The sequence below is a fragment of the Zosterops lateralis genome (assembly GCF_965231275.1).
Source record: "Zosterops lateralis genome assembly, chromosome: 7".
NCBI lineage: Eukaryota > Metazoa > Chordata > Aves > Passeriformes > Zosteropidae > Zosterops > Zosterops lateralis.
Genome location: NC_139767.1, coordinates 11,995,770 through 12,020,964, shown reverse-complemented (window position 1 = coordinate 12,020,964; position 25,195 = coordinate 11,995,770). Strand labels below are relative to the sequence as shown.

The window sequence follows — 25,195 nt, the reverse complement described above, 5'->3', positions numbered from 1 at the left end:
GTAAACAAACAAAAAAGGAGCTGTATTCCAGAGAGAAACACCAGCTACACTGGCTGCAGTTACCAAATGCTACTCAGCTAAAGAAACTCATTTTTGTTTAGGTAATACTCTACTGCTACACATAAGGAAAAAAAAAAACCTTCATGATAATTAATAAACTGAGTGCTAAGCATAGTTAAAAAAATATTTCCTTTCCCACCATAAGAGCTTTAGTCTTGATCACATGATGCTACTTCAGTGCATCTGTATTCCCACAAGAATGGCAGAATTAGCAAATGGCTGATTTCTGCTACTAATAAAACACTTGTCTTTTCTGCTTCATTATCAAATAGCTGAAGAAGTAATTTTGCCTTAGGTTTGGTTGGGGTTTGGGGGCTTTTTTCTTGGATTTTTTTTTAATTATTATTTTATTTTGTTTTTAAATCAAGTGAGGGAAGTTGCTACAATCACCATGAAGCAATTTGAAAACTATCTCACGTTTGTTCAAAAAATGCATCTGAATTTTGTTAGCCAGTGCAGCAGAACCAAAGCATTTAGAAGATGCTTAAAAAAGGCTTTATCAAGAAAACTACAGTGCAGACTTGGTAACACAACTCAACTGTTCAAAGCATCTTTGATATCATGCACAGATATTTGTATCCATTTTATGGAAAATTTAAGGATATTACAACCTTTGGAATCTTTAGAGAATAAACTGCAACAGAACATTTACAGTTTAGAACTTTAGAACTGATCAGTCATTTAAAACAATACATCTTAGAAATAGTCTTCATAATAGCTAGAAAAACCAGCAAGCAAGTTAAAAGACAGAGACATAAAATATCCATAAAAATGTTTTTATTCCTTATGAGCGGAGATTGTTTATGAAAAGAGGATCTATTGTGAGCTTTTAAACAAAAGAAACCAGTAATCCTCCTAATTATCAGAGACACCAGGATATCCTGTTCCAGAGAGAAGACAGCTATCAAACCCATCTCCTTGCCCTCTTGCAACACAAGGAAGTTGGTTTTCAGCAAGAGGCTAAAAAAATTATGCTGATAAATGCTACTCCAAAGCAGCTGTCCAAGAGCCAGTGTTTTCCTGTTCCACATCAGTCTTCACCATCATCTTTCATTTTCTTTTTTTTCTTCTTCTTTTTCTCTGTATTCTGCAAACAAACACATGTTGCCATGAACAAAACATAATGGAAGAGCCAAACAACACATGTAGCGAGGCAACAGGGCTCACACCCAGAGCATCAGCCCAGCTGCCACGCTCAGCAGAGCACAGCCCAAGCCATGTCCTTGCTCAGCCACTGAATGTCCTGGCTGCTCACAGGGCCAGGGAGGCTGTGCCTCGCTGTCACAGCTCAGCACTGCCCTCAGCCCTGCAGCTGACAGACACAAAGGGCACAAAATTAAACCCTGTGTCAAGAACAGGACTTCAGAACTGAGCAAAAAATTGGGTTTGGTCCCATCTGCTCTACTGTTGCTAGAAGATATCAAATCAGCAGGTACAGCCTCTGCTCCCTACAGGTCCTAAAGTGGAGAAACTGTGGATTGGCCCCAAGGGACACTCTTCCCACTAGAAAGGATGCAATGAGGGGGAAAACTAGAGCTGGGGGTGGGCAGAGGACAGCAGGGGAATGGAGGCATTGCAGTCACAGACTTTCCAGATCTTATTTTGTAATGCAAATCTTCTTGGACATTACAGTGATGGATATCACAAAATAAAGTTACTAGAGCAAAACTATTTATATGCCATGGATTCTACATATAAGAATTTCTCCCCAGCCCTCACTCTACATTTTGGAGAGAATACATTCCCAAAAAAGATCAGGTAGCTCTGCCATTCTGCCTCACCTCAGTTATGGGACTGGTGGGGAGTTCCTCACTCAGTACTGCCTCTTCTTCAGCTTGCTTTTCCTTATCCTTTTTCTTTTTCTTCTTTTTGACAGGTTCACCATCTTCTAAAGCTGTCCCTTCTGTACCACAAAAAGGACAAAATGTAAGGCAGGTTGTCAAGTTATTAAGACTGCAAAAGGAAAAGCTGTGAGATGTCAGAGGATGTAATGACTCCTATTTACCCTCTGCCTTGCCCTTACCTGCAGAACTACCCCCTGCTATAATCAAAATATGCAACTACTTAAGACACAAGTCATGACGTTCAGACAGCACTGTTCACATCTCCTGGTGAATTCTCATCACACTATTCCTATATGCTGCTCCCAGAGTTCAAAACAAGCTTGCATGTTTTCATTTGTTTGCCATATTACTTTCAAGTACTCCATCAAAAAGGACTCTAAATCCCCCCTTAGAAACACATTTAGCCAGCAGTAGCTTGTTCACAACTGATTTCTCTATCTTGATGCTGGAAATTTGTCAATAAGCTGACCAGTTTTCTTTACTGTTTGAACTGGCAAACACAAAGATCTCAATGCAATTTTAAGCATTTAATGCAGAAACACTCTCCTATCCTGGATGACAGAAATTATTTATAATATTTATTTAAGATGAGAGGAATGTCAACTCAGGGAAAGATTTACTAATGACCTTACAGTTACTTTTCAAAACTATTCATCAACAGCTGCCCTATCTAATCACAGTGATAATGGAACTGTGATTTACCACTTACTTCCTAGAATACATCCCACAGTCTCAGGAATCTCGAGGTAAAGAAACCAAGCAGAAATCATTACCAAGCTAACAGCCTATGCAGCAGCCAGGCTGTTACTGGAGCATACCCAAGTGAAATTTATTTGCACAGCTGAGTCAGTGCTGGATACCAAGTTTCACACAGTACTCATGACTAAGTTCATGAGGCAGCAACCACTGTCCTTCAGCAGCTACAAAATTGATGCTGAACCCAGTGGTGTTTGTGGTATGTATGGTTGCTACTGGAGGTATGACTCAAGACGTCATTTTCTCACCATATGTCCTCCAGGAAAGAATCAATTTCCTTTTTCAAGAACACTCAATCACCATTTACAAAAAGAACAAGCTCAATTATGAAAAAAAGACCCAAACCACATAACCTCGTAACATCTTGAATGTATTTTGTCACAAGTTTAGTTCCTCAAGCCAGAAGAAGGATTGTATGAGTCAAAAATACACTTCGAACTCTGCCTCTAACATTAGCTTCAGATAAAAAAAATTGGCTTCAGGGTAAAAAATTTCTAGACACGTCTACAGAAGAATACAGCCAGCTAATACATGCAGTTTTCTGACATTAAAAAACACACCAGAAACAAAACAGCAAAAGATTCTAGACAAAAAAACCTGGTAAATATAACTTTGAGTGGATTCTGCCATACACAAAATTCACAGAAAACAGTGTGCTAGCATAAGGCATTCAAAACAGGTATAAAAGTAAGTGTTTTCACCTCCCTATGTGTGACATGGGGAAATAAAAAGTTGCTGAAAATAAGTATAAGCTATATTAAAGCCACACAGTATAACAGGAGCATACACATCATATTTTGCTATGCTACATGTTTTTACTCAGCTGGAGTGGTAAGATACGCATTTCCAAGAAAAATGTTGGGTGGTAACCTTGAAAAAATAATTTCTTGTTATTACCCTACATGTCATCAAGTCTGACACAGCAGGCAGTGGAACCTGTCACAATTTACAGGGCAGATGATGCACTGGGCACTCACAGGCACTGTGACTTCTCACAGCAGGCAGCAGAGCCCTCCCTGAAGATTTCAGCTGCTGCCTTCTAGCAAAGCTCATCACAAGACTTCACGTATTTGTATCTAGCCAGAATGAGGATAAAGGCTCCAGGGGTGCTGGCCTTTTCCCTCTAGGTGCCATAGTTCTAAGTCAGTCAAGGCCACAGGGGGTTTCTTTGTGATACACAGCAGCTGACAAGGAAACCAATAGCTCTGACTCAGGCACAGAGGCACAGAAAGCAGCACCCTGAAGAGCAGTTTGACTGATGGCCCTGTGAGTGCTGGACACCACCAGCAGTGTTCCACTCACCATTTTCCACCATTTCTGTCTAAGCTTTTACACACAAGCCTGATGTCCCCTCCCTCCTCCAGACAATATTCCACATGTACAGAATGAAGTCACACTGCCCATCAGTAAAGACACCCTGTCAAGCTGTTGCTATTGTGTCTTGCTGGGTTCACTCCATTAACGCTGTTAATTTAAGATATTTCTCTTTTCAAGAGATACCTTCCCAAGTCACTAACTGCTACTATATCCTGGTGCTAAATCAAGCTGAAGGCTTCCCTGGGGCCACTGACTAGCCCTGCTGGGGGTGTGCATTCTGTTTGGCCACATCCAGCTCCTGAGACCACAGTCACAAAAACACCTGCCCTATTTCTCTTCACCAAAATGAAAACAGGTTTTAACAGACAGCTCCTAAAGTGGATTATAACTTGTTTCAGGCACTAATCCTTCCACCTGGTTTCTTGACAGGTGTAAAAGGTGAATGTTAATTGAAGTCACATCTCAACCCACAATCCCTGCCAGTTCACACTCAAAGTACTGCCATTCATGCACAAACAGGGAGAGAGAAAACACCAAAAATTCCATCTGGCAGTAACATTTACACTTCAGACTGGCATGCAAAATACTGTCTCCCTTTACAACAGATATTGAATGCAATGGTTTGACCAAAACTTTTCAGTGGTAGCTTCCCAGCTCCTTCCTGTCCTTTACCTTCCTCTTGTAATACAAACCAAACAAAAATTTCTGGCTGAAGAATGCCTTTTTTTCTGGGACTACTTTCCCACCACCCGCATTTTTTATGCAGCTGCACAAGCAGCATGGGGAAGGAGGGTGCAGAGACTTCTTTTACAACACACTGCCTGGATGTGTTATCTCTGACCAGGCAAAAGCTGAACAGAGCACTGCAGCAAAAAACAACAGAGCCAAGAACATTAGCAGACATTAAAGGCTCACATGCATATTCAAGTAGATATGCAACAGAAATCTTAATGCTGGGACGTCCTCTGCACTCTTCTGTGTATTATGTGACTTGCTGAACTCCTCAGTCCTCTAGGACCACCAAGCCCCCACTAGCACACTATGTTATCATAGAAATCATGCTGGAAAACAGCAAGGCTATGATCTGTCTAGCAGGTGTCAGGAAAATCCATGTACCCCTGCTGGATGCTCAAATATAATTTGCAAGCATGAGGCAATGCTATTTTCAAGGGTACAAGAGTACAGGCTGAAGGGATTAATTCTGTATAGAGGTGACATAAGATAAATAAACTCTCTGGAGACATTAATTTTATAGTCTGAAGCAACTGGCATAGTTAGCACTAATGCCCAGCTAGTCAAATAAAATGACCCAGTTGACACAAAGAACTGGGAAAAAGCCGGAGCTATTGACCATACATTTGAAGAATGACCCATCTTTTAAGGAAGAAATGCAACACATCTGAAGCCTGTACTTCAGGTTTGGGGAAATTTCAAAAACAACCAGCCAAACAGCACAGATTTCAATTGTCCACAAATATTCTGGGCACTACCTCCAGCTCAAGGACACCTGTTAAGCTCCACTTAATCCCCAAATCTGGAAATAAAGTAAATGAAGCAAACACAAGCAGATTTGTGTATAAAAGCACCAACCACTGAATAACAGAACTATGAACTGAAATATCCTCCTCAAACTACAAAAGAGCAGGCCAGAGATCAATGTAATATTTCACCTGCAATGAGCTCCTGCCTGTGAGATGTCAACACTTGCTTTGATAATGCAAGGGAAGCCCAAGGGAACAATTCTGGCTATAGCAAGGGAAGTAAGCTCAAAAGCAGTAGCTGTGAGAACACCCACATTCTCCAAAAGCAAATGGGCAAAGTTCAAGCCTCCAAAGTACTCATGTCCTTTTCTCATTATGTTAAGTATAAGAGAACAACCTGGGGCACAGATCTCAGCTTTACAGCACAAAAGATTCTCCTTCCCTTCAGTGTAACTACTTCTCAGCTATGTTTAGGCTCCTGCAAGTTGCTCCCTCCATGCACACAGACACCATGAACTAAATGTCTGGAATGATCACACCTCCCATCACCTGAGCATGAAGAGGTGTTGAATATCTGCACTCTGATCCCCTAGAACAGAGCAGCAGAGAAGGCAGAAAGGGAAGGCTCTGACAGCCCTCACCTGCTGCAGGCATTTGGCAAAACATGTGAGTAGCTCATGTCCAGAACTGGCTCTGGATCTCAGAGAACTGACTTTAAGTCATCTTCTTTTTCCCCATTTTTTCCCCTCCCAAGTTACACACTGATGAGGTGAGAATAGAATGTTTCTCTAAATGAACCATAATGTTAAACTAGATTATTTTGCAGTCACAGTTCAAAATCTTTCACACAGTAACTTATCAGAGAAGGAAAGAACAACTATGGCCATAGTTCAGTTTCGGCTCCCCAGAGAATGATTGTTTATGTATTATGGAAATTTCCAAGTGTCATTTCACGTCAAATTCTGACCTTTTTATATGTTGAAACATACCAGAAAACAGAATTCTAGACAGAAAAAAATACTATTCTTGAAAGAAAATAGGGCAAGTTCTGGTTTTACAGAGAGCAGCTTTTCTGTCCTCAAGATACTAAATACAAACCTGCTGAGCAAGAAATTCTGCAAGAATATGAGTAGAGTTTTGTTTTTTAAGTGTTCTTGTACATTTACAACTGCTTGTAAATTGAATGCAGTCTGGTGTCAGTCAGTACTTTTTTTAAATACACTGTCATTCTCAAGGAGAATACCCAGGTACTGTGGCTGGCTGTAAATGCAAAGCCAAACTGCATGATGCAGTGACATGGCAGCAGCACAGGTACAGCAACCAACCTTTCATCTCTGCTTTGAATTTCTTTGCTTTCACTGCAACCTCTGTGTCTTGTTCATCCAGCTCCTGAATTTTGCGCTTCTTGGAAACAACAGGAAGTGTAGAGTCACCAGAGGGGTCAAAAACTTTTATTTCACTGTAACGAAGAAAAAAAGTCTTGTTTATCTTTTAAGAAGAGCAAACCTTCAGGTAAGACCCTGCAGTTGAACATAAACTTTCCAACACAATCCACTAAGAATATTTGAAAATCAATCTTGCTCAGCTAACAAAGCATCTAGAGGTAGTGAGGCCCTCCCTCCAAATACACAATGCCTTTATCAGTAATCATAACTAGGGAAAGAGAGACCCCACGAAGTACAACAGTCTGATCTGAAAGAAAAATACCAGTTAACTAAGAGTTTGATCCTGGTTTATACCTGTTCAAGACTCTACAGAGCACATGAATTAATTACCCAATACACTGATTTCTTTGATGCTGAAGGCTTATCCAGCATACCCATATGGTCACAAGCACACAGCTCCCCACCATTTGGCCTATTATAGTGTTGTATTGGGTATATGAGCCTATAATTGAACCCTAGGGGTAATAACACATATACACACAAAGCATTAGAAGCAGCTTGACTTCTGCATTTTCTACACTACCTCTCCACCATTACACTGAGAGGGCAAACTCACAAGGCAGAGTAATGTTATGGCTCATTGCTGTACCACCTGTATCACTGAATTTATGGGACATTCAAATATCTAATCTGTGTCTGAAGTTGCCTCTTCTCAGTTATTGCATGCTTGTTTGTTCAGTCCTAAACTCCTCTACAGACTGTAGAGAACCAGCGACCCTGAAATCCAGTGCTCTTTAACTGGAACTTGTAATGGGCAACCGAATCATCAAATAGCAATGAAGCAGTTCTTTTCTTATTTGGAACAGAATTCCTACTGAAGAAAAAAAGAGTTTTAAAACACTTAGTCTGAAATATTTCCTCCCCAGCCACATAACGAACACCTGAACTTTTCTAAAATAGGAATCTGAAGTAGCTACCTCACACAGGTTATGAAAACAACTGAGGCTGAGTGACTGGGCTGGGAAGCATGTGGTAATGCCAGGAGACAGTCCCATCAACTCATCCTCTAAACATGGGAAATTATTTTTATAGGTATTAACACTGCATATTGGTTTAAAGAAATTGATTATGCAGCCTTTTCCAAAAAGTGGACTCTGTTCCTATTAAATCCAAGTGAGAGTTCACTGGCTTCCTTGTCATTGTCATAATACTGCTAATTAAAAACAAAACAAAAAACCAAAACCATAAATAAGACAAATACAGCATTTCTTGTGTATTTTTTGGAAAGCATATAGAAACGTTTCACTTGAACCTCACCTCTAAAAATTACCTCACATTTCACTTTGATACATTACTTTGACTTAGCTACTTCATACAAAATCTGTAGTTCCATACAAGACTAAGATGCTTCCCTATCTCCTGTTTTAGCCCTTCTAACATGCCCATACAGCAATGCTGCCATTTTTGTACTACAAGGACAATTTGACAAGTACTGAGTTAGCTTCCCTTTTAGGCAGCCAGACTTCGCCAAACAGCCAGGAACTGTCTTCAGATTCTCCTCAAGCCTAGACATGTTTGCAAAGCATGTCTAACAGAAGAAACGTGTCCTGGCAGTAGCTCATGATCCTTCATTTCAAGAGGTCAAACCCCAGCATCTATGCTGCCTCTTTAACAACCTCCTCCCTCAGCTCCTGCCTCCTGACATGTCCTGATGCTTCATTTATTGACTGACATTGTCTGCAAAAGCTGCTCCAGAAATCACAGCCGTCACTACACTTGGAAATGCCTGGCATATAGAAATTAAAATTACAGCTAGACTCAAGAAAGATGTTTGGGGGCTACAGATGGGTGCAACAGTGCTGATTTTTCCTCACACCAGGAGCACTGAGCCCTGGTTTTGCTGAGCTCTTGCCCTCTCTACACCAAAGGCTCAGCAAAATAAGCAGGCCAAGCTAAGCAAGAAGCCTGCAACCAAATTAAGCAATAAACCCAGATGTCACAGCACAGACTAATAATACCTTGTTCAAATCCTCAGATGTTCAGCTGCCCCAGTTGCAATTTACAGTGTCACTTTGGGCACCAGAAACTGCTCTAAACAGTGTCCAGAGTACATAAAGACCTTACCTATTGTTTAAGACGTGTTACTTGTTACATACGAGACTTAAACAAGGAGATGAAGCTTTGCTCAGAACAAGTGGTACCTGTTTTTTTCCTTTTTTTAAGAATAAGATGGCTAAGTAGGTCTCTAGGACAGCTTCCACGTCAAAGAAATTATTTTAAACTCTGATTTTCGCCAATTTATTTCATTCAGAATTGTAATAAATAAAGCTGCTATATATTAACACCCTGCTTTTTGGGGTGCTGCTGGTAGCAGCTAAAGTACTTGCTGTCTGATGATGTCAGTAATTTACTATTAGAAAATCTGGAAAAAGGAAATTCTTATTAGTGACAGAGCTTACTATCAGTGTTTAAAAAGCACAGAAAATGTTTTCAGGATCTTAAGTCAACTCAGCCCACAACCAGAAAGCTTTTCAGAAATAAAAACATGAAGTTATTTTTACTCAGCCAAGCTGAAAGGAAAAACTATTCACCTCTTGTTTTGATACTTGTCTGTCTTGGCCAAGGCTTTTCCAGTGCCACTTATTCTTCTTATCTACAAGAAAAAATTAGATATGAAAAACAAATTACTCATAATGAAAACAATTCACAACACAAGTTATTCAGCTCTTTAATTAAAAATGGAAAGACAGACATATTATGGGTCAAGCTCTTGTCTACCTGCACCAGTTTTTTACCTGAGTGTAGAGTAGTGGGAGTGTAACTGAGGTGAGGAAGGCTGAGGTGAGAATGGCCTTCCTAATGCTGCCCTTCAAGAGCCCAATTCAAATAAAGGGCATCTACTGCTGCATCAAATACACGGCAGTCACATGACATAACATCATACCTCCAAATTCCCAAAAGCAGCTCAAATTTGTGCACTTTTTTCCTTTGGCAAGAATAACTGCATGTCAGGGCAGGTATCACCCTACAGCTGGCATAAAGCCAATCTTAAAGCCACAATACAGACCCTAAAGTAAATTAAATGTGTACTTGTCAGGTGACTGGTTTGTCTTTTGGTGTTAACATGTCTCCTTGCCTTTCTTCCGGTGGGAAGTTTCACCTCCCATGAAGAGAGTGGACAGATTTTTCTGGACTTTTTTGTTCCACTGATGCCAGAACTAGAGCACTGGCATCAGATGGAATGTTGAACCCAGCTGTCATTCAGAAGATCACATGCAGCAGGCACACCATCTAAAAGAGAAAAGGCTCCCTATGTTCTCCGAGCACACTGTGCTGTTGGCAACATGCAACAGCAGGTGTGGAGAGCCAGGATATGCATCAGGTGGTAGGAGGGCAATGCAGCAATTTGCAGAGTAACATCTTGCTTTAGCTACAGAGAAAGCTCCCTAAGACTGAGCACCACCAGATTCTGTCCAGATTCTGGGGAACCAGGGTGGGAAATGCGAGGCAGGGAGAAACCACAAATACTCCTACAGTAAAGAGAAAAACTATGAAGTAATAAGCCTTCTCTTGCAATTCATCGAGATGTAGGGAATGTAAAGGTATGATCTTATTCATTTTGTTCACTAAGATTTTTCAGTATAATGCAAATAAAGGCAGCCCTGTAAACAAGAACAGGTGACACACAAATGCCTGCAGCCAACTTACAGATCTGACCACTCCAGTCAAAGCTGGGAGGAATGACAAGATAAGTGACACGCTACTGAGTGAGGAGAGTCAAAAGCAGAGTCAGAAAATCATACCCTGACCAAGAATGACAGCTTCATGCAGCTCTCTGCAAGACTTACCCCTCTCTCTTCCAAAAGCCTCAGTCTCGTCTCTACTTTTAGTCTGTTCTCAGCTCCCATTTCAGCACTGGTGTTCTCTCCAAGGGCATCATAACGAATAGTCAAGGCAGTCTTTGCTGCCAGCATTCGAGAAATCTGGAAAAGCCAAAAATAATATTAAATGCTAAGACTTAACATAAGGCAATGATTCACTCTGATCTGGAAACCATACCCACATACAAAAGAATAAAGTAACCATTTACTAGCAGTGTTTAGTTGAAAAAATAATTAGTGTCTCATTCTTTCAACACTAAAATACTGTTAATGTAACACCTTATTTCCTTGATAAATAGAGGGAAACATCTGAGACAGCAAGTCAGTTGTACATATCCTAGTCTACCCCAACCTTTACATCAGGTTAGTCTGAAGTGTAACTTCCAGCTCTCTCCACAATTCACACACATATTCATCCACCTGCATTATGAAAGACTGAGCTTTAAGACCAAGCTACAAGTTACTTTAGAACAAAAAGAGTCAAATTTTCAAGCAAGACTAAAGCCTTTAACACCTTAGTTTACTATCACATAGAAGTAGAAACATACCCCTTGAGAAAGCCAGTATTACGTCTTAAATCAGCAGGAATACACCTGCTATTGCTCAGATAGGTCAAATGGACAATCTCATTCACTTTTTTTTTAACAGAAATGAACAATATTAAAAGATTTGGGTATCTTGGATACCACTTGAAGGACAGTGGTATTTTTCCATGTAATCACAAAGCAGTACAGTAAAGCAAGCCATGGGAAGAGCCTCACTGTGAAACTCAAGATATTTTAATGCCCTGGAAAAAGCCAAGCTAGTAAAGAACTATGCAACTTACCTTTCCTTTATTTTTGGCATTGCTTTGTCCCACCAGGGAGGCATGATAGATAAGGCCAAACTTAGGTGTGTCCCTTTTAGTCTTCAGTGCTCTGAAGAGTGCCTTCTCAGCACCCAGCAACTGAACCGTTGAAGCTGGATGTTTTGCCAGATTCAGGAGGGAACCTAGAAAGAGGTGACACAGCACGAGTCATTTGTCAGAGGAGCAGCTAGGCTAGATTCCTGCTTTTGAATAGTGTAAGAAGTTCAGATCCATCTGTTTTTATGAGGGCTGTTGGCTATTTGTTTCCTGAGGGACAGGTAAACCACTTCAGTATTTCACGGCTCAACTGTCTTGATTTGATTTGAGCATCAGGAAAGAAGGCTGACTCAATAAAACATACTCCACTGGAATAATGCCTACTCCTGACAGTCTGACAGCAAGAACATTTCATCACTGGACTGCAGCACAGATAACTGAAATGAGGCTGCTACTTGAGCCAGTCTGACTATAAATGCCCAATGTTGTTTTTTTACCTCAGAGGTGACTGAACTATCAGCAGGAGGCTCAGTAAGTGTCTCAGAAGAGGTAGTGACTTAAGTTGCCCTCATATTCCAAAAAGGAATTCAGGCCAACTGAGAACTTTGTCATCACAGACTACTACCAAGCTCATGCTGGTATTCTCAAGATTCCTGAAGTGCTGCCTTTGCCCCATTTACCACGGTATGTTCACCAGGCCTTATATAATGCCTTTAGCTGACCAGCTCCTTGGAGAAAACCTCTGATGAGGTCACCTAAGATTTATTTCTGTTGATCACTGTAACCCACCTGCATGAGCAATGAGCCTTGCTCCCACCAGTTCTCCCACCATGACAGTGAGATTGGGAGCAATGGCCATCATTCTGTTCTTCAGGTAGTCATAGAGCTGCGTCCGGTACTCAGAGATTTCGATCACCTGGCACAGACAGAGTTTGGTTACAGGAGTCAGCATCAGCCAACCAAAAAATAGTAACAGATAAATACACTGACACAAGGAAGTGCTGAGAATTTCAATATAGGAGACTAACAAATTGCAAACAGCCAGGAGCCAGAGTTGCAGGAAATTTTATATAGGGCATATTCCCAGAGCAGAGCTACATCCACAAAGTATATAGGATCTGTTCTGCTTATTCTCTTATGCAACTTATTTTCTCAGCAAAACTCCTGATAAAGGAGCTGACAACATGCCAAAGACAGTGAAGCAGAACAAAAATACTTAGTAAGGAAATTTTCTTTAGGACAAAACTCTGGAATATTCAATTTTTACATAAAACTTTCCCACCATTCTCTTGAAATGGGATCCATGCTCTTTACTTGTTCCATACAAATATAAACAATTAGAATGCACACGAAAAAGCAGCCTGGTGTAGACCAAGAACAGGAACTTCTAATCCTGCCACTCCCTGGTAATCACAAAGGGATCCAAATGGCACAACTGAAGTCAGACAAGAGCAGGGTAGAACTCCTAATTCTTTTGGGGCGTCAGCAGTCCATTTTTAACCCAGGGTTTATCACCTAGCTTCCACAGTGACAGATTAAAAAGAGGCTAAACAATGCTATTATTTCAAATACTTATAAGTACAGTGATAGCAAAATTCCTCCCAAAACTAAGACTGCCACTTTCAAAAGGCCTTGTGCAGACATCAACAGAGATGGCTCAGATGAGGTAGTGACTGTGCACCCTCATGTCTGAACATCAGGAAAGCAACAATACAGTTATCATCACTGCCATCACAAGAGTGCTAGCACTGCCCTGGGAAAAGCTCTTCTTGGCAGAAGTGGCTCTGAAACAGATAAAATAAAGTCCTACTCCTATCCATCCATGTGTACATACCTGATCACAGAGATGGATTATGTTGTTTATGTCTTCTTCCGATACTTCTGTCCCCATGGAAATCTCTGCAGCAGCCTTCACATCCTCCTCAATCTCCTCTGGTAGGATGTCAGAAACATCAGAGGAAGCAAAATTGCTTCTGTCTCCTGTGGGGGACAGATGAAAGCATGTTTGTGCTGGGGGGGAGATGAACTAGTAAAAAAAGCACAGAGACAGATGAAGAAAAAAGGCCAAAATAAAAACAGTGAGTCAAGTCTGCCATCACACTATTCCGAATTCCTAAAATATATGTCAGTGTTCTGACTTCATGTTTATACCAGATAGGAATGGTTGGAAATACTAAATTTGAAACTAGAAAAAAAACCCAGAAACCTCATATTGGATACTTCACCTTTTCAGTAGCTAGTTGCTGCAAAATTTTCAGTGACAATATTACAAGAAAAGAATTCCAGGAAGCAGTCACTTACCACCATCTATTTAACTGTTTCTACAACTGGGGGGAAAAAAGCTCCCTTAAAGCCACAAGTCTCTCTTTGGACTGCAAACTTCATTAACTTCATTATTAGAAAAAAGCAACCATGCAAAAAAAAAAAAAAAAAAAAAAAAAAAAAAAAAAAATCATCAATACAAAGCACATGAGCCCAAGAGGTGAGGCAAGGGTCCAAAAAAGTTGCTTATGAGCAGTTCTAGTAGCTGCCATATTCAAAAACTTCCAGAGACAGGCAACACTTCTCCTCATATCAGTTTTTAGGAGCTAATTTCCAAAGTGGTCTGCTGACTAATTGTGATTCTAAGACGTGCTGGTGGTCCACGAAGGACTGGTTGGTGATGGCATTAGCTTTCACTTAAGCTTCCAAACGGCAAATTGCACCAACATCCAGATGCAAACACACCCTCCTTTTCTGCTGTCTGAAGGCAGCCTTGCTCAGGGCAAGGAGCAGCTGGATGAGCAGTGAGTGGGTCTCACAGCAGTGCCATGCTCAGTGCCATGCCCCAGGCTCAGCTGTCCTCCCTACTCACCGACTTTCCGCACACATTTGCAGTACGCCAGGTTGTCTGTGATGATTTTGCCCAGCTCAGGGAAGTGCCAACCGTACCATTCCCGACAGCGCATGATGTAGTTGTTCAGTTCTTTGTCCAAGTCATCAAGAAGTGCTAAAAGAAAGAAGGATAGAGTTCTTTTTCTAAAAGGGCAGCCTAAAAATGTGGTACTCTCAAACCAACCAAATTAAATAGTGTAATGACGGATTATCTGAAGTATTTCACTCTATAAATACTGGAATAAACCAAACTGCAGTACACTAGAAGTCTTTACTTTTCAGAGAACTGCATAATACCAGGCACAATACTATAGAAATGTTAGAATTGCCACAAGTGTAGCTTCAAATTTTTATCACTGGGAGTGTCCTGGACAAACTCCCTAAGAGCTGCAAAGCACAATGCCCTAGAAGGAGCGCAGCAGCCAGTTATCCTTCCTCTTAGTCAACCAAAGTGCTACACACAAGATAGGTGTAAAATGTAGCCATTCAATTAACTTTGAGGAAAAAAAATGTTTTAATGGTAACAAACTGGTCTTGTGTTCCATTACCCAGTTTAAAAGAGCAAGCCTTTTAGTTGCTGTTATAATATAAATATACCAAATACAAGGCCGACAGGCTCACCTTTTACTAGACATGACAAATAACCAGATTTATAGTTTATTAGAGTAGAGCACCTACAGCATACATTGCTAGAGAGCCCTGAGGCTAAAATATTTCCTGCTAATGCAATACCAACATTCCCATCTGTTGTCTCAGTGGTAGTGACGAAGGAACTGAATTACATCATTAATTTCAGTTTAACTATGTTTCATCATTGGCAACAGTCTGGGAATTAATATTCCAAACAGGATTCCTCACCACTGCTTCACAGCAAGCATGCAGATTACAATGAGTGTGTCTTCAAGGAAAAATGAGGAATGGGCTTTCCTTCCTAGCTGCTTTAACAATTTCAGTCTGTTTTCCATTTAGAAAGCAAGGAGACAAAATGCAGCATTACACACTGTAGAGTGTTTTACATGCCTAATGTAGGATTGGTTTCTACCTTGCTCTCTATGCAAGACACCAGCTAAATGATGGGCCAGAAAACATTATCCTGTGGGGCCCATTCTCCCAGCACCACTCAGAAGGGAGGCATGTTGGGAACAAAAGCCCTTAGAGGACTGAACTAACACTGCCTGTAGTTCAGCTGATTTCCACGCTAAGAAAGAGTGTGCACCAGCTTATTGTATCACTCTAAAAATGTTCCTGCTTGTGAAAAACCCTACTGAGAAAACACACTTTATGCCTAGCTGAACATTAGTGCCCAATTTACCAAGACATTCTAGGAGGAATTTGACAGCAATACTTCTCTTTAGCCAATGTAAAGAAGTCAGCTACCCTAAGTCAAATCCATTAATAATTTAAGCTCTAAATATACTTACAAATTGCCTGGATAATCATGGTATCTACTTTGTCTGGGCTGAATTTCAGCTTGTATCGGGAAAGGCTGAGGAGACAGAAATACAGTTTCATCAGCATCCTGACATCCTGTTGCAGAATATGCCCCACCTGATCCTTTTTAACACCAACGCAGTTGTCCTCAGGTTCATTGAAAGCTCAGTTGTCAGCTGTGGCTGGAAGCCACATTGACACAAGCTTCACAACAGCCCTGACGTGTCCCTCCCATACCCTGTGACCAGGGTGAAAAGGAAAGTGAAGGTTATTTGTACCACTTGCAGCAGACTGAACACAAATGCTGTGGCAGGAAATTAATTCGCTCTTGGCTTTTCTGCATGGTTCCCCACAAAATGTATTTGTCAACAGCACTTCCAGTTGGGCAGCAGCTGGAGGCAATCCATAAAACTGCACCTCCCTAGTAGCAAATACCAGCAACACTAATATGAAACAACAAAACAAACTTCCTGGAACAGATTCTCACTGTCTGAGAAAGTCCATTACCATCTGGCTTTAATGTTATGTTAACAATTTCTCTGTATGCTACAGTGAAAGACACTTGGTATCAATGAGGATTCGCATCTTAAAAGTCCTTTTTCAACATTAACGTCCATTTTCTAAGCAAACACACTTTTAAGGAATTAGCTACAGCAAAGCATTTCTCTAACTTGCCAATGGCTTGTGACGGGACATGATCATGTTAAAATATGGATTAGAAAGTTACTCAAAAAACGTTACTCAATGGACGCTTGATCCCAAAACCCTAAAACTTTGTATTTAACTACTACACCACTAAGTCTAAAAAGCAGCAAGAACGAGGTGGGAAAAACAACCCTGCCTTTAATATTTGCATTATCTATTATATGGGTATTTATTCTGGCACAAATCATCAAATTGTGGTCTCCACCTTGCCTCTTAGTGGCAATGGAGCTTTAAATTACTCCCTTGGACTGCTCCAGACACATTCCAGATAAAATCCTGAAGTACATGACATGAAAAGGAAAGCTACCAGCTTCCATTTTGGGTGAAGATGAAGCCTCTCTCTAAAGGGTGGGTGAAACTGGAAAGCCCTTCCTTTGTAAAACAAGATTTCAGATACAAAAGTAGCTTGACTTAAAGAGTATGAGACAATGCCACACACTCAGAGACACTTCATGCAGCACAGCACAGCTGTGGGAGAGTGGGGCAGACACAGGATGAGATAGAGCTGTTGCAGGAACTCACCTGTGTGCCAGACCCAGGCACATAGCTGCCATCTCTCGAGAAGGGAGGCCTGTTATGAGCCCTTCAATCTGTGAGCGAATTCCTCTCATCAGCTCTGTAACCATTGGGCTGTGTATACAACTCAAATTCAGCTTCTCCTGCAGTGTGGAAATCAGTGGTCCAAAGTCAGGCACAACACAACCTTCCTCTGAAGTCCTCCCAGAAGCCTTACATCATTTTAACTGGTTTTTCCACTGCAATCCCATGATCACGCAAATTTCATCTATTTTTGATGCTCAAGGTAGTGACACCTCCAGTTCCCACAAAGGACAGATTTATAATTAATGCTCTATCTGCCATGTAGAACATTTAATTTAAGATTCAAGACTTTGAAGTTTACAAGAAACAGTTTGGCCGCAGAAAGAAAAATCAGAGGTAGAGGGGTGGGGGCTTTGTGTCTTTTCCAGAGAACAAGACAATAATCAGTTCAAAGTCCTTGCTACTACTCACTTTAACATTAAACACTCATTTTGCAGCCTGCACAGTCTCCTGAGACAGCATGAAGAGGTTGTCAGAAGAAAGTCCAGTGGAACAGGGAGCAATTGGACATGACTTGAGAAACTGGCAGCAAGGAACCACTGGAAAAGGCAGTCCACCTCCAGTGCACCACCTCCTTCCTCTGGCAGGCAAGGACCAAGGGCTGTGCACTGCTGCCTGCCCACTGAGGAAGGCACTAACAATGCCCCCTCCCAACAAGGCCATAAATCATCACCCTACTATTGCTGAATCTGTTAGTGAGGATTATGTGTCTGCCTGGCTCGAGTTTTTTGGTTGGTTCCTTCCCCCACTCTTTTCCTGGACTGGATCATTAGGAAAATTAATTTTTTAACTTGCTGGGTTTCTAAACAATACTCAAGAGAGAAATCAAGCAAACCTGAACACCTCACTGCATTCTTACCATATCATTCACCTGTCTACTCAAGACAATATCTTCTCTGTACACCAACTAGGATTAACTATCCCCTATGCTGCTAACACAGCATTGGCAGTGCCATCCATTGCCAGTAACTGCAAAATCTTTGGAATCTGACTACAGCATTTCAATAGCATGAGACAAGGATAAACAGCAAAATCAGTTATCACCTTTATGACACCTCCAAGTTTGGCATCTGCCACAGCCAACTGCTCATGGGCATCTTTTGCCACTATCTTCTTGAGAATTTTCTTCAAGTTCTTGCTGAGCTTGCCTTCTACAAGAGCTGTGGATGCTGTATAAAACAAAAAGATCAAAGACAGTTTCTTTCCACTTCTAAAACCTGTAATAATATTACTCCTAATTTCATGCATTTGACTATCCACAGTAGCTCTAGTCTGAGCTGCAGTACTACTTCACCATGCAATAGCTAAAAATCAAAATAGAAGAAAATTATACACTTCTTCTTCTGAAAGCCTAAATCAGAAACCCTTTTCCCAGTTGCCTCTCCTTTCTCCATATGTTTTCAGTTCTATTTTTGCTAATTTTGTTTAACGATCTCTACAAACAGTATGCCATATGCTTTAGATACGCATTTAACATTTCCAATGGCGAGGTTATATGGGAATATTTTGTGTATCATTTAATTAACCAACCATTTGCCAGGTCCCTTAGGCAGCAACTATGATATCCTAAATTGAGTAATGGTTTATTTGCATTCTCTGGTGATGATAATGTACTATCTAAAGCCCCAGGAACAATGCCAAACTGGACAGTCAGATAGACCCTTTTAATACATCATGCAGACAGGAGAATCTTCAAAGGATGTTCTTCATTCTCAAATATTAATAGATCTGTAAAAGCTCTACAATCCCACACAATATATTTTAAGCAGGCACTTATACAACTCTCTTTGAGGGTCAGCTCTGTACTCAACTGAACTTCTGTAATTGATACATCATCACAGTAACAGAGCAGCAGCCAGTGATTTTTGGTTTCCAGAATCTATTGACATGTAAGAGTAAAATCAAAATGCTGTGCTGAGTTTCCTCTCAACCCTTCTGCAATGCAGATAATTTTCCACCCTGCAAGCTGGCTAATAGCATCTAAACCCCTTGAAACAGTCACATACATGGCCTTCCCTTCAAAATAAATGAGCCATAAGTAGTCTGAATGTCTCCATTTCACAGATAAGTCACCTTCAAGCAAATTAGTAGGTTTTGGATGTTTTTGGCTTTTTTTTTTAATCAGCCTAACTATACATGAAGTGAATCCAAATCTATGCAAAAGCAGCATAATCAAAAAAATATGCTATGGAGGGGAACATACAACAGCTTCAATCTCAGGAATTCTACTTGCATCTCACGTTTGATGGTTGTGTCTCCATTCTTGCTTCTTCACTTCCTTTATAAGCTATCCCTACCACATGAAGAACTGTTCTTCAGTTATAAGTGTGACCTGGAACATTTACCTACTGAAGTCATACAGCACATTCAGCAGTAATTGTCACACCATTTCTGAATTATTGCCTAGAATTCCTACAATTTCTCTTCAAACCAGGCCACACATCAAGCATTTAAGTGCAAAATTAGTAAAAACTATTGAACATAAAGCTTTCCATTTTCTTAAACTCCAGAATTTAAGGAGAACACAGACCTTTTTAGGCTGAAATGAACAGGCATAACATAAGTCCATAAACCCCAGGTGATTGTAATAATGAATGTTCTCTAATAGCTGTCTGCTGTCTCAGTGGTAGTGACGAATTGTTGACTCAAATCAGTGATATTCAGTTTCAACAAGAATCCATCATTGACAACAGACAGGCTACATGTATTGGTCACAACTTACATGGTGTTCATTTGTAAGCTGCTTAAAAATGTGTACTGAAGGAAAAAAATTAGACTTTATTACATTATTACTTTATTTATCTTTACTGCCCTATAGACTGGATAGATGACCTCATAACCATCAAAACCAGCTCACTTTAAAAAAACTGTAATTTAAAAGCTAAGAAAAGAAAAAGAGCATGGACACAGGTAAGTAATGAATGAATTAGTGCATGATAGAGTTTTGGGGTTTTTTTAGTAATAGTGTTAACTCACTTACCAGCAAGTGCTTCTGTTGTGTCCTGAAATTTTTCAAAGTGTTTCAGCTTTACTCTAAAGAAATAAAATAAGAGTGTGAAAACAAGTGTATATAAACCACATACTAGAACCATTTTATCTTTTGTCTGCTGCTGCTACTACAGTTTCTCTCTTTTCCCTAAGGCTTCAAGAGAGCAGAGATCAACATGCAGACCCTCAAAAAGGACTGAGAACACTCAACTGGCCAATTGAGTCTGGTGTGACTTTTAAGCTGGATCCCCCAACAGTTATATAAAGAAATAAAAACAAAAACGGAATTTTGATTTGGTACTTCTTGGACCAACACCACCAGAAAACCAAACCCCCTCTTTTTGCTTTGTAGTTCATATTTAAAGACAGGCATCATCCATTTAAATTTCAACACTGCACCCTGATTGACTGATGATAGCATCTTCCCACTCATCTTCAAAAGGAAATGTTCTGCCTCTGTGGAATGCAGAGCCTGCACAGCTTAGATTTAACATGCTTTTCAACCAAATGCATCTTCAAAGACTAAATTTGAACTGATTCATTGCCCATGAATCCTCAAGTCCTTCCCTGTAATTAGATGTTAGAATACAAGTTCTGAGCTGAGCTTGAGACAAAAAACAAGAATTTCTTTCATGCCCTAAGTGCTGTCCAGAGCCAAGAATCATATGAACAGTGTTTAACCACACTGTGTCAGATCCTTAGGCACAGCTTCCCTCTACCCCTCACACAGTCTGTGGTGTTGATATATAGTTACAGTTAAGGAGCTCTCTCAATCCAGTAAATTCCTTGTCAGGGACAGGCATTTAACTAATCCAGCCCTGATTAACCAGTGCTCTTTGTGAGTCAAGTATCTGCAAAGGAAGCAAGGCCACAGATAAAGCTGAATACTTGAGTCAAGCATTTGCAGATCCCAACAAAAGCTTCAGGCTTACACTGATGCCTTTTCAGAAAGGCAAAAGAGGAATTATTTTTATCAGAGTAGAGATCCCATTAAGAGCCACATCCTGCATAACAAATTGCCACGATGATGTTTCCAGGACAAGATTAGCCACACTACAAACAGGATATTGTGGGATATTCTGGCCTCTGCTCTAAGTACTGTTACAGAGCAGGATAAATATGAAAAGCATAGCTCATTCAGATGTATCCATTATAATCAAGGCTGGTTAGAAATATTCCAATAAAAACACCAGACTTGGAAGGAATGCACCATTGTCCCCAACTTTCAGGCAATTTGCTAGAAAGGCCAGCTTGATCAGTGGACCCTGCAATCCCTGTGCAACTCTGCAGTGGTGCCAACTCTCACTGATGGCACAGGCAACAACACCAGCTCCCAATTAACAGTGATTTACATAGTTCCATCTGGAGTAAGCTTTATTTTTCCCAAGAGCATTTCCTGTGAGCACAAAACTGTCATTTGACTGACACTTCCAGCATTACAAGCTTGGATGTTCTTGTCAAAGCACCCACATCACCTTAAAATATTGTTCAATTTTTTGCTTTGGTGACACATGGTAATGACTTCTGCTGCTTAATTACACTGTAAGGTATTTCTTTCACTTTGACATTCCATTGTAAGTGTCTTAGAATATCCAACTTCACATTATCATTGCTCACAGCTTTACAATACTGAAACCCCAAAATCAATACTTCATTTTGAACCTCAGCTGTGTGTAATTACAGGCAGCCATGTCCTTCCACAAGCCACACTGCTCTCCCCACATAAAGCTGCTTACATTTTGTTTGCTCTTTCGGGAGTTTCAAATTCTTTCCACAGACTGTCAACTTCTTGAAGCTTTTTCTCATTCAGAACCTGCAGTGAAAGTAAAATAAAATTAAATTTTAAAAAAAATAATAATAAACTAACCACACATTTAGTTCATTTTCGAACACTCTTCAACCCAGGAGACCTGAAACATCTACAATGTATCTGACCACTTTGCAGTAGTTAGCAGTAGTTAACACCGATTGTGTCACCTTCAGCGATCTCCGGTTTCACCATTCTTTGTCAGCAGCTTTACCCAACTAATAGACAAATAGTGCAACATTTTTACTTTCACCTGAATTACAGAAGTTCTTCCAATAATGGCTGTGTCCTCCTGGACCTGGCACATTAAAGCAAAACCCTTTTTCTTAGTCAAAACTGGGCTTGTTCCACCTCCTCTACAGGACTCACTCGTAACCACAGTGACCCAAACCCAAATTTGCCACTCGTTGGAAAAATAAAACATCTGGGAAACCTAACAGAAAGCAGTGATCCCCTAAGTTATTTTCATTAATCAGAGCTAATCCAAACAAGAAAGAAAAAAAAAAAATCCCTGTAAAGAAGAGTCATCACCACAGACTGGTCAACAACTGAGCCAAGAATTACCTAAGAGGCAGCAAAGGCTTAATCCCATCTCTGTACACAGGGAACCCCCTCAGCTTTTAAACAGCACAAGATTAACACTTACACTCTTGGAACCTAAAATGCAGAGTGCATGACAAATTCCCAGAAAACTACTCATGGGAATAGTCAAGATCTTTACAATACTGTGTTCTTTACTTCTCACTCAAAAATCATGTGGTTTTGTCCCCACAATGCAAATTTGCAAATTAACTCGGCGCAGAAATCATTCCTGGTGTTATGATTTTTGCTCCCTTGCAGATTTTTAAACTCTGGTTGAAGGAGGTTCTCTTTTAACTCAATTAGTAGCTGAGCAAATAAACATAGTAATTAACTTCCCACATGACTGTGAGGCACAGAAAAACCTTGAGGCAACTCTTCCTTTCCTCAGCCAGACAATTCTTTCCTCCAGTTCATCTTTCCTACACCAAGGCCTACAGAATTTCCAGGACATGGCCACATAGAGAAAAGCAGGACATAGAAACTGCTAAAATCAAGACTGTTACATACAAAAATGACAGGCCTATGGATAATTTGTCCTTCAAGACAGTAAGATTCATTAGAAGGTCTTTCAAGACCTAGAACATGGTTATGTCTCATTTGCCCTTATTATTTGCTCCTCTGATGGGATCAACACCTACAGAAAGAACTATACAGCTTCTAGAAGACAGTTCTTTTTCACCAAGGCCTAAAGACAGAACACAGTTATGCTGGCAACAAATATTTGTGGTCACTGCTGGAAAGGGAAGGGGGTGATCAAAACTGTCCCCAAGATTGAGAAATGCAAAATCTGTCCAATCTCAAATAACTAAAAATCAAAGAACACCCCAAACTCCCAGCAGTGTCAGACTTCAGAAACTGCCTAGAAAGGAAATTAAAAGTAGCTGAACTCTGTGGAGACCATGTCAATGCAGAATGACCACACAAGTGTAAGAGTGACACAAGGCTGCAGGTGGACAGCTGCTCTGTCCAGGGAAGGATTGCTGGCTGATTGAGAGCTTTTCCCTGTACATGGGCACTGTGGCTGAGGCTTTGGCATTTCCAGCATTGGCAGCTGCCATCAAAACCAGCATGGAAAACCAAAGCTTGTCTCAAAATACACACTTTAATGAAATACTATTTCTGTTCATTTCCAGCAGTGAGCTCTCAGCTCTCTGCCAGCCACACTGTGCAGCCCTGACAGCCAGCCCCAGCTGCTGCCACCTGCAGCAAACACTGCAGCACCTCTGCAGAGACCTCCCTGCAGTTCCCTCTGCACGCCCCTCCACCTACCTCTGCTTTATGCCTACTCAACTTTCAGAAATGAAAATATTCGTTATTTTCAGCCCCTCCTGGCTGCTGTGAAAAGTTAAAAGGGCTTGGCACACTGCGCCAGAGGTTTCAACCTACCCAAAACTTTTTTTTTTTTTTTTTTTTTAATTATTATTAGTAGTAGTAACTTTGAAGTTTCAAGATACTATTCTGTGTTAACATCCAGTGAGCAAGACTTTCAGGGAGGCTGCTATCTGTGCATCAATTCCCCAGTGTAAGTGTTGAGAGGGGGGCACAAAACAAAAGCTATCTGCTTTTAGAAGTGTTTCTAGCTTCTTCCCAAGACATACATCTTGAAATCCTCCTTGCCTGAATGGCACGGCTTCACCCCAATGAAGAGGAAATGTTTCAGGGCAGAGGAAGGCAATATAGTGCTCCACAGAGCAGCAAGGGTGCAGGTCTGCTGCAGGCAAAGGAAACCAGAGCCTTGCTCTCTTTGCACCTTGCACGTACATTCAAACAAACTAAACCCTAAGACTAAGCTAGACGAGGGGAAAAAAAAGGATGTTATGATCAAACTATGACCAAACTAGTAAAACTGTATGGGAGTTCACACTCGAGCAAAAGAAAAGCCAGAGAGGAGCACGACACTGCAGCAGCTCTAGTCTAGGCTTGCCCAAAGCCCCAGGAAGCTGCAGCCTGAGCCACCCAGTCAGGGGGCTGGCAAAGCCCCGGGAAGGGGTCTGCTTCTCCCTCTGGGGGAGCGAGGCGGGGACACGGGAACTCTGCAGGGCCCGTCCCGGGAAGGCGCTGCCCCCTCAGGCACCCGCGGGGCTGTGCCGGGACACGGCCACAGGGCCCGGCCAGGAGAGAACGCCGGCCCCAAACCCGGGTGCCCCCACACACGCCGAAAGGGCCCGGCCGCCAGAGCCCCTCTTCCTACCAAATCCAGGCCGGCAGAGCGGAGGGATCGAAGGCCAGAGGTGACGCTTGGCCGGCACCGAGGGGCTCAGCTCCCCTTCTGCCCCCGAGGCCTCGCTCACAGCGCGGCCTCTCTGCTCCCTCCCCCGGCCCTGCTCGGCCCCCGAGGTGCCGCACGGGATACGGGGGCCCTCACTCCCTCTCCCCCCCGCCCGTGATTCTCCGTAATTCCCGCCGCAGGCCCGGCACGTTCCCCTTCGCCCTCCCTTCTGCTCCGCCGCAGGCGGGCGGCCGGGACCCGCCGGGCGAGGGGCGCGGCGCCCCCGAGCGCAGCCCCTTGGCTCACTCACTCACCTTGAAGATGGCGTACCCCGCGGCGGTCTCGAACAGCACCAGCATCGCTGCGGCGGGCGGGGGGCGCCACGTGCGGACCGGACCGGGCCCCGCTCGAGCACGCGCGCGCCGCGCAGC

At 41.7% G+C, this 25,195-nt stretch overlaps 1 protein-coding gene across 1 annotated transcript; it reads right to left on the bottom strand.

Moving 5' to 3' along the window:
• Positions 1–820: 820 nt before the first annotated feature.
• Positions 821–25,195, bottom strand: NOP58 (NOP58 ribonucleoprotein). The gene is made up of 15 exons (XM_083865070.1): positions 25,079–25,195; positions 21,903–21,979; positions 20,159–20,211; positions 18,223–18,347; positions 17,101–17,237; positions 15,864–15,928; positions 14,423–14,557; positions 13,403–13,548; positions 12,358–12,484; positions 11,551–11,714; positions 10,692–10,826; positions 9,435–9,496; positions 6,784–6,917; positions 1,842–1,963; positions 821–1,147 (listed from the first exon to the last, which is right to left on the bottom strand). Exons 1-15 carry the CDS (start codon positions 25,121–25,123, stop codon positions 1,091–1,093), a joined length of 1,584 nt encoding a protein of 527 aa, XP_083721196.1. The 5' UTR covers positions 25,124–25,195; the 3' UTR covers positions 821–1,090.

Excerpts from the sequence above, each read along its gene's own strand:
- NOP58 (XM_083865070.1), bottom strand. The coding sequence starts at position 25,123 with ATGCTGGTGCTGTTCGAGACCGCCGCGGGGTACGCCATCTTCAAG. Across the intron at positions 21,980-25,078 it reads CGGGGTACGCCATCTTCAAG|GTTCTGAATGAGAAAAAGCT; the intron begins GTGAGTGAGTGA and ends CTTTCACTGCAG. Across the intron at positions 14,558-15,863 it reads CATGATTATCCAGGCAATTT|CACTTCTTGATGACTTGGAC; the intron begins GTAAGTATATTT and ends TCTTTCTTTTAG.